At 46.0% G+C, this 15,716-nt stretch overlaps 1 protein-coding gene across 2 annotated transcripts in view; it reads right to left on the reverse strand.

Moving 5' to 3' along the window:
• Positions 1-294: 294 nt before the first annotated feature.
• The window catches only part of LOC130360517 (cytochrome P450 2K6-like), a 74,708-nt gene continuing 59,286 nt past the window's right edge, over positions 295-15,716 (reverse strand). For both annotated transcript variants that reach the window (XM_056563020.1, XM_056563019.1), the window contains exons 7-9: positions 8,454-8,638; positions 2,374-2,515; positions 295-711 (exon numbers count right to left, since the gene is read on the reverse strand). In XM_056563020.1, coding sequence (XP_056418995.1) covers positions 530-711; positions 2,374-2,515; positions 8,454-8,638 — 509 coding nt within the window. In that variant the 3' untranslated portion in view covers positions 295-529. The remainder of the gene's footprint in view (positions 712-2,373; positions 2,516-8,453; positions 8,639-15,716) is intronic.

The raw sequence follows: 15,716 nt of genomic DNA on the forward strand, positions 1-15,716 counted from the left end.
CATAAGCTCAACTAGGATATATATATATATATATATATATATATATATATATATATATATATATATATATATTCCCTTCTCTTGTTTGATCCCAATGTGAACCATATTTTAATCACAAATGTAAGAACCAATTTTATTATATATTAATTTTTTTTACTTTGTGTGCCAGGAGATCAATCATTTCCCATCCTCAACAACCTATATCTGACTGTAAGATATCTGTCTGCAGCAGTAGCCTCCCCCCCCCCCCACTACTCCTTCTGCAATAGAAGAGAAGGTTTGCTAAGCCCCAGGTTTTAGCTGCCTAACAAATCAAAATGGAAAACATCAGAAGTAAATAATGTTCTGTTCATTTTTAGGTTTAGTGTCCCTTTAAAATTAAATATTTATAGCCTAATGTATGTGAATATTAATGTGATAATAATCTAAATATGACAGCAATGTCTATTATAATTGTATTTATAACACTTCTACAAGTTTTGTCCTCTGCTAGGTTGGGATATCCCTTAAGTGTGCTGAAAATTCTACTTTACAGTCGAGACAATGCACATATCATTTGCTGCTTTGGTGCATTGGTTATTCCCACAACCGATGACAGGTCTACGTCAGTCACCCCTTGAGGTAAACGGAAGGTGAATTTCTGTAGCAGGCTTGTAAAGAAGATGAAGAGCTCCATCCTCGCCAGTGTTTCTCCGGCACAAACTCTGCGACCTAAAATAGGATAAACAAGTAACAGAATAATGAGACCTAAAAATGCTGTAGGACCACACATAAAGGACAGCACGTCAACTAGAGACATTCTTGGCAGGTTTAGGTCTGGAGACATGCTTGGCCAGTCCATAACCTTTACCCTCAGTCTCTTCAGCAATGCAGTGGTGTCTTGGAGGTGTTTGTTTGGTATCGTGTGAATACTGCCCTGCGGACCAGTCTCTGAAGGGAGGGGATAATGCTCTGCTTCAGTAGGTCACAGAACATGTTGGCATTCATGGTTCCCTCAATGAACTGTAGCTCCCAGTCCCATCAACACTCATACAGCCCCGATCATGACACTCCCATCACCATGCTTGACTGTAGACAGGACAAACTTGTCTTTGTCCTCCTCACCTGGTTGCGGCCACACACGCTTGACACCATCTGAACCAAAGAAGTTTATCTTGGGCTCAAAACTATAGTGGAAAAGTGTGCACTTTTTTTTCTATGTTATGAACCCAGTCCTAGTTTTGCCTAGAAATACTATGCATGGACTAAAACCAAAAAAGTAGCCTAGGCAATACTACATGCTGTCTTTTTTTTTTTATTTCTTAGAAGAGCAATATCAGACTTTGGGCCTGTAACTTCAGATGATCAAATCTCAACATAGAAGTAAGATATTCCAAAATGGTTTTCACATTTTATTATAGTTCAAAGGACCTTTGTGTTCCATCCCTTCAATTTAGGTGCTTTTGATATCTTTATTAAATGTCCTTGAATGCTTCATTAGCTAAGTTGGTAATGTCATGTTTACTGTAGGGACATCATTATATAGTAATGATTTTAAGACGTTTTATGTATGGTTCTGCTCTTTATATGGCTGTACCGTATTGTACCTATGTTTCCTTATTGGAGCGCTTTGGAACCATTCCATTTGTTTGTAATGTTTGTATAGTTGAAAAAAAAAAAAAAATGATAAAAAGAAATATTAAAGGGGTTATCCGGCCAAAGACATCTTATCCCCTATCCTCTGGATAAGATGTCTGATCATGGGACCCCCCCACCATCTCTGTGCACCACCCGTACATGCGGACTGCTGCTCCAGTCTGGGAAACCTCTGTGTTTCTGGGACTGGATATGTGATGTCATGCCATGCCCCCTCGTGATGCCAGGCCCCCTCGTGACGTCATGCCACGCCCCCTCCATTCATGTCTACGGGAGGGACATGATGGCCGTCACGCCCCCTCCAGTAAAAATAAATGGAGGGGGCATGGATGAGTGGTCATGGTATTACATCACTCCTCCAGTCCCAGAAACACAAGTTTTCCGAGACTGGAGACTGTTTCTGGACATAGAATGCGGGTGCTGCATGGAAATCAAGGGAGGTCCCAGCGGCAGGGCCCCCACAATCAGACAACTTAAGATGTTTTTGGCCAGAATACTCCTTTAAGTTCTACAGACTGATCAGATCTGCAGTACCTGTGAATGGCTAGAAGGTCCAACCAACCAGAGTAGCTCCTCTCTACATTTGCAAGACACATCACAGACCAGAAACCTAAGCCCTATATAACCTGGTAATTGTAGTTTAAATGGCATCAATAACAGAGACAGTATCTATCTTTATCAACTACTTTGGTTTCTATAGAAATCAATGTATCTAGAAGGCTTGATTATATTCCTTACCAGCAGAAAATGGCATGAAGGCGTCTTTCTTTATAAAATTATCACTGGCATCAAGAAAATGATTTGGATTAAAATCTTCAGGGCTCTCAAACTGTGTCTTGTCTCTCAATACTGATGACAATAATGGTATTATGTAGGTACCCTAGGTCAATGATTGAAAAAGACACTTGTCAGACACTATTACCTATTAGAGCATTAATGTATTCAGTGATCATTAATGTATAGTACTACTTAATAATACACAGTGCTAAAGTAGTTTCCCAACAGGACAACCATAGTCCAGATACTTTATTAGGACACTCAACATCATAATAATCAGATCATAGAACTTTACCATGTTGCAGCTGCCACATTTAAACAATACCACACCAACATTCAATGACCTATGGCCACATTATTTTACACTGTAGAAAATAGCCGAGTCAACAAAATGCCTTCATATAAAATTTAGCTTTTATTTAAATCATTAAAAATTCATTTCATACACTTACATAATTGATATGTATAAACGCTGATGTTTGGTGATCACTTAAACACAATACAAGCATTAAAGTGCACACAGAGGGAAGGTGCTAGGTGATAACATATAAATATTGATGACCCTTTATATTAGCTGTAAGATTATTCATATGCTGGATACCTGTCTGGCATTTGTGCGGTTCCGATACTGGATATGAAGATCCTATTAAAGTCCTATCCTGAGCCAAATCAAATTCTAGTTATCATAGTTTTGCAGAGTGATGGCGCCGTAGAGGTCATACGCATGCGCCAGAATGAGGGACGATGAATAAAAATAATTTAAAATGGAATGAGGGACGCTGCCGGAAATCATTTACCGGCACTTCCATCAGGTATATAAGACAGCGCAGGGTAGCTATATGCACAGCCTCTTGAAAAAGATCCAAAAGGTGTGTCGAGATCAGAGGGATGAGTTGGTGATTATCCCACTATGGGTAAGCAAAACTATGATGACTAGAATTTGATTTGGCTCAGGATAGGACTTTAATAGGTTCTGCAGGCCCAGTATCGGAACCGCACAAATGCCAGATAGGTATCCTGTATATGAATAACCTAACAGCTAATATAATATATATATATATATATATATATATATATATATATATATATATATATATATATATATATATATATACAAGGATAAGTTGGCCAGTACTACTGATACCAAAAACTACTGCATGGACCTGGCATACAGGTGCAGGCTGCTAGGCTGAATATACATAAACAGGAGAACACAGCAGCACACTGCTAGCACAAAGATACAAATAAAACATGAAATGCTATACATCAATAGTGCAAAAAATGGAAAAGTGAGGTACTGAGCTCACAATTTGGTGGCCAAATAGTTTGGACCATCCCACCACGGTAAGGTGACCTCATAGGGACGGACCCATGTTGACTCCTGCATCCCACCCACCTCTATTAGGTGTGTATAAGGTGCTAGACGTCTCAGACCTTGCAATGCCTGTTAAACTGATTACACAGAGCACAGTGTAGGGTCCGTCGCAATAAGGTCACCTTACCGTGGTGGGATGGTCCAAACTATTTGGCCCCAAATTGTGAGCTAAGTACCTCACTTTTTCATTTTTTGCACTATAGCTGTATAGCATTTCATGTTTTATTTGTATCTTTGTGCTAGCAGTGTGCTGCTGTATTCTCCTGTTTGTGTGTATATATATATATATATATATATATATTTATATATATATATTTGTTTTTATTATTATTATTATTATTTTTATTTTTTTCCCCAAAGTATATGTTTATTAGATTTACAAAAGTAAACATGCCATTACCTTACATTGTCATGCAATTGATGACGACAAACCAACATTACCCCCATGGGGTCATCAATTCATCAAGTCTACAAGGAGATAACCTCATTAGACAAAAGATCATGACAAGAGAAAAATGTCAACGCTAACACACATAAGAAAACCGGTATAGTAAGGTTAACACAATTACGCAGCAAGCCTGGGGTAGAACATCCCTGTGGCTGGAAGGAAGGATTAATAACAAAAAGCACCAATGTAGGCCAAGCAGTGGTGATGGGTGAAGAATAAAATAAGGCCCGTAATATCAAGGGGACACAGGAAGGACGAAAACATACGGGACAGAAGTTAAGCCAAGAAAAGAGCAAAGGTCCATTGTAAGAACAGTAAATACCTTGTGTTACGAACCGAATCCTGGGTCATCAATATGTATATGTTGTTGTTATCACCTAGCACCATCACTCTGTGTGCGCTTTATTGTTTATATTGTGGTTAAGTGATCACCAAACATCAGTTTCATGCATATCAACTATGTAAGTGTATAAAATGAATTTTTTATGATTTAAATAATAGCAAAATTTTATATGAAGGCATATCGTTGACTCTAGTATTTTCTACAGTGTAAAATATTTATTCTAGAGTAGCCTATATGGATATATAAGAGATGTACTGATACAAATACAGAATAGCTGCAAATAATACAGTACTTTGATTTTGTTAGTTATGGCTATATAATAGAACATTAGTGTATTTATTGGCCACACTATTTTGTCTGGGATACTGCCGTTTAAGCAGCAGGGTTGTGCTGCCATTGGTCCCTGTATGAGGGCATGATTTCATCCACGTGTGGCCACAACTTTGGGATGTGACCTTGGTCAGAGTGGATAACTAGGGGGAAAGAGGTCTTGTTAGGAGAACCATATTGTTACGCCGAGCGCTCCGGGTCCCTGCTCCTCCCCGGAGCGCTCACGGCGTCTCTCTTCCTGCAGCGCCCCGGTCAGTCCCGCTGACCGGGAGCGCTGCACTGACATGGCCGTCGGGGATGCGATTCGCACAGCGGGACGCGCCCGCTCGCGAATCGCATTCCAAGTCACTTACCCGTCCCGGTCCCCTGCTGTCATGTGCTGGCGCGCGCGGCTCCGCTCTCTAGGGCGCGCGCGCGCCAGCTCTCTGAGACTTAAAGGGCCAGTGCACCAATGATTGGTGCCTGGCCCAATTAGCTTAATTGGCTTCCATCTGCTCCCAGGCTATATCTGCTCACTGCCCCTGCACTCCCTGGCCGGATCTTGTTGCCTTGTGCCAGTGAAAGCGTTTAGTGTTGTCCAAAGCCTGTGTTACCTGAACTCCTGCTATCCATCTTGACTACGAACCTTGCCGCCTGCCCCGACCTTCTGCTACGTCTGACCTTGCCTCTGCCTAGTCCTTCTGTCCCACGCCTTCTCAGCAGTCAGCGAGGTTGAGCCGTTGCTAGTGGATACGACCTGGTTGCTACTGCCGCAGCAAGACCATCCCGCTTTGCGGCGGGCTCTGGTGAACACCAGTAGCCTCTTAGAACCGGTCCACCAGCACGGCCCACGCCAATCCCTCGCTGACACAGAGGATCCACTACCTGTAAGCCGAATCGTGACAGTAGATCCGGCCATGGATCCCGCTGAGGTGCCGCTGCCAAGTCTCGCTGACCTTACCACGGTGGTCGCTCAGCAATCGCAGCAGATTGCCCAACAAGGACAGCAGCTGTCGCAGTTGACCGCCACGTTACAGCAACTTCTGCCTCTGCTACAACAGCAACCATCTCCTCCGCCAGCTCCTGCACCTCCTCCGCAGCGAGTGGCCGCTCCTAGCCTCCGCTTGTCCCTGCCGGACAAATTTGATGGGGACTCTAGACTCTGCCGTGGATTTCTGTCTCAATGTTCCCTGCATATGGAGATGTTGTCGGACTTGTTTCCTACAGAACGGTCTAAGGTGGCGTTCGTAGTGAGCCTTCTTTCAGGAAAGGCCTTGTCTTGGGCCACACCGCTCTGGGACCGCAATGATCCTGCCACAGCCACAGTCCAGTCCTTCTTCGCTGAAGTCCGTAGTGTCTTCGAGGAACCAGCCCGAGCTTCTTCTGCCGAGACTGCCCTGCTGAACCTGGTCCAGGGTAATTCTTCAGTGGGCGAGTACGCCATCCAATTTCGTACTCTTGCTTCCGAATTATCATGGAATAACGAGGCTCTCTGCGCGACCTTTAAAAAAGGCCTATCCAGTAGCATCAAGGATGTGCTGGCCGCACGAGAGATTCCTGCCAACCTGCAAGAACTTATCCATTTGGCCACCCGCATTGACATGCGTTTTTCTGAGAGACATCAGGAGCTCCGCCAGGAAAAAGACTTAGATCTCTGGGCACCTCTCCCACAGCATCCTTTGCAGTCTACGCCTGGGCCTCCCGCCGAGGAGGCCATGAAAGTGGATCGGTCTCGCCTGACCCAGGAAGAGAGGAATCGCCGTAGGGAAGAAAATCTTTGTCTGTACTGTGCCAGTACCGAGCATTTCTTGGTGGATTGCCCTATTCGTCCTCCACGTCTGGGAAACACACGCACCCAGCTCACGTGGGTGTGGCGTCCCTTGGTTCAAAGTCTGCTTCTCCACGTCTCACGGTGCCCGTGCGGATTTCTCCTTCAGCCAACTCCTCCCTCTCAGCCGTGGCCTGCTTGGACTCTGGTGCCTCTGGGAATTTCATTTTGGAGTCTTTGGTGAATAAATTCTGCATCCCGGTGACCCGTCTCGTCAAACCGCTCTACATTTCCGCGGTCAACGGAGTCAGATTGGATTGCACCGTGCGTTACCGCACAGAAACCCTCTTGATGTGTATTGGACCCCATCACGAAGTGATTGAGTTCTTCGTCCTTCCCAACTGTACCTCTGAGGTCCTCCTCGGTCTGCCATGGCTCCGGCTTCATTCTCCCACCCTTGACTGGACCACCGGGGAGATCAAGAACTGGGACTCTGCTTGCCATAGGAAGTGCCTCTTCCCCCCTCCCAGTCCCGTCAGGCAAGCCTCAGTGCCTCCTCATGGCCCCCGTCCTGGTGACACACTGCCCCGTGCCAGGCTTCGCTCTCTGCCCTCCCTCCCCATTCCCACTCCTGCTGTACTGCCTGCCTTTGAGGCAACCCTCCATTCACTCCCGGTGTCCTCGTCCCAGGTAAAGCAGTTGTCGTACAAAAAAAAAGGGGGAGACCTAAGGGGGGGGGGGTACTGTTACGCCGAGCGCTCCGGGTCCCTGCTCCTCCCCGGAGCGCTCACGGCGTCTCTCTCCCTGCAGCGCCCCGGTCAGTCCCGCTGACCGGGAGCGCTGCACTGACATGGCCGTCGGGGATGCGATTCGCACAGCGGGACGCGCCCGCTCGCGAATCGCATCCCAAGTCACTTACCCGTCCCGGTCCCCTGCTGTCATGTGCTGGCGCGCGCGGCTCCGCTCTCTAGGGCGCGCGCGCGCCAGCTCTCTGAGACTTAAAGGGCCAGTGCACCAATGATTGGTGCCTGGCCCAATTAGCTTAATTGGCTTCCATCTGCTCCCAGGCTATATCTGCTCACTGCCCCTGCACTCCCTGGCCGGATCTTGTTGCCTTGTGCCAGTGAAAGCGTTTAGTGTTGTCCAAAGCCTGTGTTACCTGAACTCCTGCTATCCATCTTGACTATGAACCTTGCCGCCTGCCCCGACCTTCTGCTACGTCTGACCTTGCCTCTGCCTAGTCCTTCTGTCCCACGCCTTCTCAGCAGTCAGCGAGGTTGAGCCGTTGCTAGTGGATACGACCTGGTTGCTACTGCCGCAGCAAGACCATCCCGCTTTGCGGCGGGCTCTGGTGAACACCAGTAGCCTCTTAGAACCGGTCCACCAGCACGGTCCACGCCAATCCCTCGCTGACACAGAGGATCCACTACCTGTAAGCCGAATCGTGACACATATATAATTTGGTTGTCCATTAATTTGAAGTATACAGTAAGGTATACTTTACACTTGTCCTTCAGATTCTGCTGCCTGAACCTTTTATATAGATAAATACAAAATAGGTCAATGATAAGACCACGTAGCTGTTTTTTTTTTTTCACTACTCTTTAATGCTATCATGGTAAGGGTGCATTCCCACGTGGCGTATTTTGCTGCGTATTTGGTGTTGCGTATTTTCCTACCCATTGACTTCAACAGGGAAAATAAAATACGCAGCAGCATATACGCAGCAAATACGACGTGTGGGAACATACCCTAAAATTTAATTAAATTAAATACAAAAAGTTAAGAAATGTCTTACTTTTGGAATAAAATAGCCTTTAAAGGTAACATCTGTAGTTGTTTCATGACCCAGATTGAGAGGGATAATGTCGGAGAACCTCTGGATCTCATGTATTACTGCATTCGTATAGGGCATTAGTCCTCGGTGGCTGTACATGGGCTGTGCTGATCCAATGACTCTTGAAATCTCCTCTTGAACCTTTTCTAAGTAAAATAAATAGAGAGAAACATGTCCCAAAATGCAACATATTTAAATATTCATCAATCATTTTTCTGGATCAGATAAAATACTGGATGTGACAGTCCAGGAGTACCTTAGCATCATGGACCATATCCCCTCCTCATTATCCACTTCTTCCCCTAATCCATCTTCTCCTATCCTTAGGTAAATGTAACGACAGCGCTCCGCCCAGTCACGCTGGCCATGGGCGCTCTCTTCTCATGTCCCCGCTGCCGGTGGGGCTGGGATTCACATCGCGGAACACGCCCGCATGAGAGTTCCAGACCGTCACTCACCTCCCTGGTCTTCCATGTTCTCAGTCCCGGCATGCATGCCCCCGCCTCCTAGGGAGCACGTGCTGGAGCTCTTACATTCAAAGGGCCAGTACGCCCTTTATTAGTGAACTCACCTGCACCTTCCATTATAAGTATCAGCCCCTCCCATGACTCGCTGCCAGAACTTTGTTGCCCTAGTGCCAGCTCTGTGCTTCTGTGTTCCTGTTTATCCGTGTTCCTGATCCTTGTTCCGTGACCTGACCCTGCTACTGTTCCGCCTGCTCTGACCTTCAGCTATCCTGGCCACGTCTTGTCTTTATCCTTCTGTACTCATCCCAGCAACCTGTGTGGATGAGTCGTGTAAGGGGTAGTGACCTGGGTGCCGCCTGCCACAGCAAGACCATCCCGCTTTGCGGCGGGCTCTGGTGAAAACCAGCGGCATCTTAGACTCCGCTCCCTGGCATGGTTCACATCATCATTCACACACAGGCCCAGGGGATCCACCACCTGTCCTGACCCTTACAGTGAAGTTGATGAACATTCGTCTTTTTTTTTTTTTTTTATTGTGTACTAATGTAAATATGTAACTATATAATATGGTAAATTTTTAAATAGTTGAATAATAACAATTATCATTATCTATGTGTGCTGTACACTCTTTATTCAAATCAGTACCTGTCTCAATTGGGGCTCATAATCTGAATTCCCCAAACAGATTGGGTTCGTTTGCTGGAGGAAACACTCAAACACAGGGAGAACATACAAACCTGTTGCAGATGTTGTCTTTGGCAAGATTTGAACCTAGGACCCCGGAGCTGTATGGCAACAGTACTAACCACTGAGCTAACCCCTTAACAACACAGCATGTATATATATATATATATATATATATATATATGTTCTGTGAGCGTTAATGGGCTTTGAAGGGAACCCAGGAGCTGCGTTCACTTCATCTTAACGCTAATACCAGTAATCATGCTGATGTCCAGGATTTAACCCTTTAGATTATTGCTGATCATGGCATCTAAAGCATTAAATGACAGTTGCAAGGGGATTTGGAGGCTTCATCGGAGCCCCCACAGGAATAGTCAAGATTATGTTCGTAGGCCTCCTGCGTACCTCTGTGCTGCTCCCTCGTGCTCAGGCAGACTGTATAAGTATTGCACAGAAATGACTGAACAGTACAAGCTATAGAAAGATTGCCTAGAATAGTCTACTATTTTCAAAAATTTGAAAAAAATATATATATAAATAAGCCCCCCCACTAATACAATTTTAAATTAACCTGCTTTTATAATGTTATAAATAAACAAAACACCAAGAGAACGGAGTCATTTAAATAGAATTGAAACATGATTGCTTTTATTAGTTACATAAAAACATGGAAATGGGGGAAGGACAAACTAACTGCGGGAGGTTAGACAAAAAGGGGCGACACTACCTGCTCATGTGCATAGACAATATAGTTCAATAAAGGTGCATGGTGCATTAGATAAAGTGCATACATCAAAAGGTCGGGAAAAGACCTCTATAAAGTGCACATAGCTAAAAATACAGACATGCATACCACTCGTAAGAGGTGATTGATAATACCAGCAGCAGAGCAGGAGCGACGCCACCCCTACGATCGTTTCGGCGAACCTTCGTGGTATGCATTTCTGTATTTTTAGCTATGTGCACTTTATAGAGGTCTTTTCCCGATCCTTTGATGTATGCACTTTATCTAATGCACCATGCACCTTTATTGAACTATATTGTCTATGCACATGAGCAGGTAGTGTCGCCCCTTTTTGTCTAACCTCCCGCAGTTAGTTTGTCCTTCCCCCATTTCCATGTTTTTATGTAACTAATAAAAGCAATCATGTTTTAATTCTATTTAAATGACTCTGTTCTCTTGGTGTTTTGTTTAACAATTTTTTGGAGGCCATATATGAAGCCCTTTTGTACCGGGGATGTGCTTTAGACATAGTATATGTCTCATTGATACATTTATACCCCGATACTTTGTTGCTTTTTTATTATTTTTTGTAATGTTATAAATAATAAAAAATAAAATGTTATATATATGTAACTTATTTGGTATCACTCTGTTCAGAATTGTCCAAATAATGAAAATATAATGTTTATGATATGAGTGTAAACGATAAAAAGAATATAACCAAATTGCTGATTGTTGGTTAGGTACGTACCCTGAGGTATGGGCAGATGCGCACTTCAAAAAAGTCATATGCCTATAAACTACACTAAACAGGAGCTCCTCCAGAAGATCTTGGGGTCTCCTCGACCCTTTCCAAATACATGAGCAAGGTGGGTGGCCTACATATAGTTGGAAAACACCTGGATTAGACCCAAACCATCCCCCTAACCAAACAAATAATGATATTATAAAGGAGCGGTGGAGTCACCATGCTAAGTCTCAGGTCGGACTCACATACTGTATATTCATCTTTCCTGCTAAATGTTTCAAAAACTGAACTTCTCATATTCCTCCACCTGATCTACCTAAACCTGACATCTCTGTATGTGGCACTACCATAACTCATTGGCAATAAACTCGCTGTCTTGGAGTTATACTAGACTCTGATCTGTCTTTTACTCCCTAAATTCAATCTCTCTCACATTCTTGTCACCTGTGCCTCAAAACCATCTCTAGAATCGGCTCCTTTCACACTTGTGAAACAGCTAAAACTCTCATTGTTGCTTTGATTCACTCCCGCCTCGACTATTGTTAACAGTAATAGTCACTACACTGGTTTTCCCGGACCACTGTTCCAAAAATCTGTCAGACACCTGTGGGGTGTAGATGCTCACTGCACCCCTTATTACATTACGTGAGGAGTGTAGTTTTCAAAGTAGTGTCCCATGTGGGGGGGGGGGGGTTCCGCTGTTCTGGCACTATGGGGGCTTTGTAAACACACATGGCCTTCAATTCCAGACAAATTCTCTCTCTCCTATTTAAAGCCCAATGGAGCTCTTTATCTTCTGAGCATTGTAGTGCGCCCACGGAGCACTTTAAATCCTTAAATGGGGTATTTCCATACTCAGAAGAAAAGGGGTTACAAATTATGGGGGGCTTTTTTCCTATTAGGGAAAAATGTAGGGTAACACCAGCATTTTAGTGAAAAAAACATTTATTTTTTTCATTTTCATTTCCAATTTTAACAAAAATTTGTCAAACACCTGTGGGGTGTTAAGGCTCACTATGGGGGAGATTTATCAAAACCTGTGCAGTGGAAAACTTGCCCAGTTGCCCATAGCAACCAATCAGCTTGCTACTTTCATTTTTTAGGAAGGCCTTTGAAAAATGAAAGAAGCGATCTGATTGGTTGCTATGGGAAACTGGGCAACGTTTCCTCTGCACAGGTTTTGATAAATCTCCCCCTATATCCCTTTTTACGTTCCGTGAGGGGTGTAGTTTCCAAAAGGGTCTCACATGTGGGTATTTATTTATTTCGCATTTATGTCAGAACCGCTGTAAAATCAGCCACCCCTGTGCTCTCACTCCTGAGCCTTGTTGTGGGTCCGGAGAGCATTTTAAGTCCACATATGGGGTATTTCCATACTCAGAAGAAATTGCGTTACACATTTGGGGTTTCTTTTTTTTATGGGCTAACACCAGCATGGTAGTGTTAAAAAAAAATATATTTTTTACACTAACATGCTGGTGTAGACCCAAACTTTTCCTTTTCATACAGGGAAAAGGGAGAAAAAGACCCCCAAAATTTGTAATGCAATTGCTCCCGAGTACGGAAATACCCCATATGTGGCCCTAAACTGTTTCCTTGAAATATGACAGGGCTCTGAAGTGAGAGAGCGCCATGCGCATTTTTGGCCTAAATTGGGGATTTGCATAGGGGTAGGCTCGGATTCAAACGTTACAATTGGCTCTGCTATCAAAAATATTCTACTCGAGTGATTCTCAAAAAGGGTGCCTCCAGCTGTTGCTAAACTCCCAGCTGTGGTGGAAAATTTGCCGCAGCTCAAACTTGAAGCAGGAAACTCACTGTAAACCTGCCCGTGTGAATTTACCCTGTACAGCTGTTGCAAAACTACAACTCCCAGTATGCACTGACAGACCGTGAATGCTGGGAGTGGTACTTTTGCAACAGCTGGAGGCACACTGGTTGAAAAACCTTGAGTTAGGTTTTGTTTCAAACCAGTGTGCCTCCAGCTGTTGCAAAACTACAACTCCCAGAATGTACTGATCGCCGAAGGGCATGCTGGGAGATGTAGTTATGCAACAGCTGAAGGCACGCAACTACAACTCCCAGCATGCTGAGACAGCCATTTGCTGTTCGTGCATTCTGGGAGTTGTAGTTATGCAAGATTTGGAGGAACACAGTTTAGAGACCACCGCACAGTGATCTCCAAACTATAGCCCTCCAGATGTTGCAAAACTACAAATCCCATCATGCTCAGACAGCAAACTGCTGTGTGGGCATGCTGGGAGTTGTAGTTTTGCAAGATCTGAAGGGCTACAGTTTAGAGACCACTGTATAGTGGTCTCCAAACTGTGGTCCTCCAAATATTGCAAGGCAACAACTAACCTACTGGCCCCCGTAGCAGGATTGCCAGAGGAGGATCGCCGCTCGCTGCACAAGGAAGAGGATCACTGCCTGCCACCGGTAAAAGACCTCTGCCACTGCTCCCAGGACAGTTCCCCCGCTCATCCCGGACTACCGAACTTTAACCTCTCCGCCCCCGATCTGCCATTGGTTGGTCGCTTCTGACTGACCAATAGGAGGGGTGGCACCCCTGCCACCTCACTCCTATCTCTTCAGGGGGATCACCCTTATTTAACCTTATTTGCGTCGACATGGGGGGTCTCAGGTCCCCCCCCCCCAGGCATTGGCACGGGATGCCTGCTGAACGATTTCTCTCTCTCTATGCCTGATCCCATGCTCAATCCATTTTACGTATTTGTCTTATCTTTATTTCCTCATCAAAGGATGCAAATCCCCACCTTACTCCACATACCACTGAAGAAGGAGGTAGACCCCCCGAAACCTGTCTGGCACCCCATTTAGACATGACCCCAGACATTAGGAATTCCATTCTGTGCAAGAAGTAAACACCAGACAACTGACAGCTTAGTCTGTCAATCACCATTATCTTCCAAAGCACCCTTATTGTGCCACGAGGACACCACTGCTGGAGCATCACTACAGCACTAACAATTTCTCACAATCTCCCATAGAAAGCCGGCAGACTCAGCCACAGAGCCCTGACACAACGTGGAGCCATGGATGCAGACAAGACGGCGGGCGGGTGAGCAGTGCAATTACACCTATTTTATATCATAGACTATACAGCACAGCCTTCGGTTTCATGTATATTTTGTGTCTCTGTCACAGCGAGCGGTCCGGTCTTCACCTCCGGACCGGAGCGCCCGCTGCCTCTGTCCTCTGCTCCGGGGCCTCGGCGTCTCCCGGTCAGACGTACTGACTGGGAGTGCGGGTCTCACAGTGGCAGGGACGCGGCTAGTGTGGCGGCTGGTCCCCGCTCACGCGCCGCGTCCCTGTCCGACTTACCTGCTCCCCGTGCGGCGCTCTGCTCTCCTGGATCCCGGCGCGCGCGTCCCCGCTCTCTAGAGCGCGCGCCGGCTTCAGTAAATTTAAAGGGCCAGCGCACCGGTAATTGGTGCGCTGGTTCCTCACCTCCCACTGGCCCTTCCCAATAAAAGGCACCTGCCCCTTCCTGCCCTTGCCGGATCTTTGTGCCTAGTGCCTTTGAGACAGCGTTCCCTACTGTGATATTGCCTTGCCAGTTGCCGAACCCATTGCTACCGTATACTCGCCTGTGAACCCTTGCTGCCTGCCCTGACCTCTGCTACGTCCGACTACGCTCTTGCCTGCTCCCTGTGTACCAAGCTATATCAGCTGCCAGAGAGGTCGAGTTGTTACTGGGGGATACGACCTGGTAGTTACCTCCGCAGCAAGTCCATCCCGCCTTGCGGTGGGCTCTGATGAAAACCAGTAACTGCTTAGAACCGGTCCTTCAGTACAAGCTGGATCCACTACCTATCCTGCCGGTACGTGACAGTAAGATCCGGCCATGGATCCCACTGATGTTCCCCTGCCAAGTCTAGCGGACCTCACCTCCATTGTGGCCCAGCAAGGTCAGCAGCTGACCCAGTTGACCGCCGTGATGCAACAGCTCCTGCCTGCTCAGCAACAGCCTGCACCACCGCCTGCACCTGCTGCATCACCTCCCGCAGTTACCGCTGGAGCCAGAATCCATTTGTCTCTACCAGACAAATACGACGGAGATCCTAAACTATGCCGAGGGTTCCTGTCTCAGTGCTCTCTTTATCTCGAGCTACTATCAGACCAGTTTCCGTCTGAGCAAGCCAAGGTAGCCTTCATCCTCAGTCTGCTCTCCGGGAGGGCCCTGGCCTGGGCTACACCGCTTTGGACCGCACTGATCCAGCCACCGCTTCTGTCCAGAGTTTTTCTCAGGAGTTTCGTAGTGTTTTTGAGGAACCTGCCCGGGTTACCTCCGCAGAGACTGCTTTGCTAAACCTGTCCCAGGGAAATTCTACCGTGGGTGACTATGCCGTCCAGATCCGCACCCTTGCTTCCGAGCTGAACTGGAATAATGAAGCTCTTTGTGCCACCTTTAAGAAGGGACTTAATTGTGACATTAAAGATGTCCTTGCTGCACGTGACCTGCCTACCACCCTGAGTTTCTCTGAGAGACAAGAGGAACACCATCTTGAAAAGGAAAAAGCTTGTTCCAAACGCTGCCCTCGTCTGACTCCAGTGTTCCAGCGTCCACCTCTACCTGT

Source organism: Hyla sarda, chromosome 3 (genome assembly GCF_029499605.1).
Source record: "Hyla sarda isolate aHylSar1 chromosome 3, aHylSar1.hap1, whole genome shotgun sequence".
In the NCBI taxonomy this organism is placed as follows: domain Eukaryota; kingdom Metazoa; phylum Chordata; class Amphibia; order Anura; family Hylidae; genus Hyla; species Hyla sarda.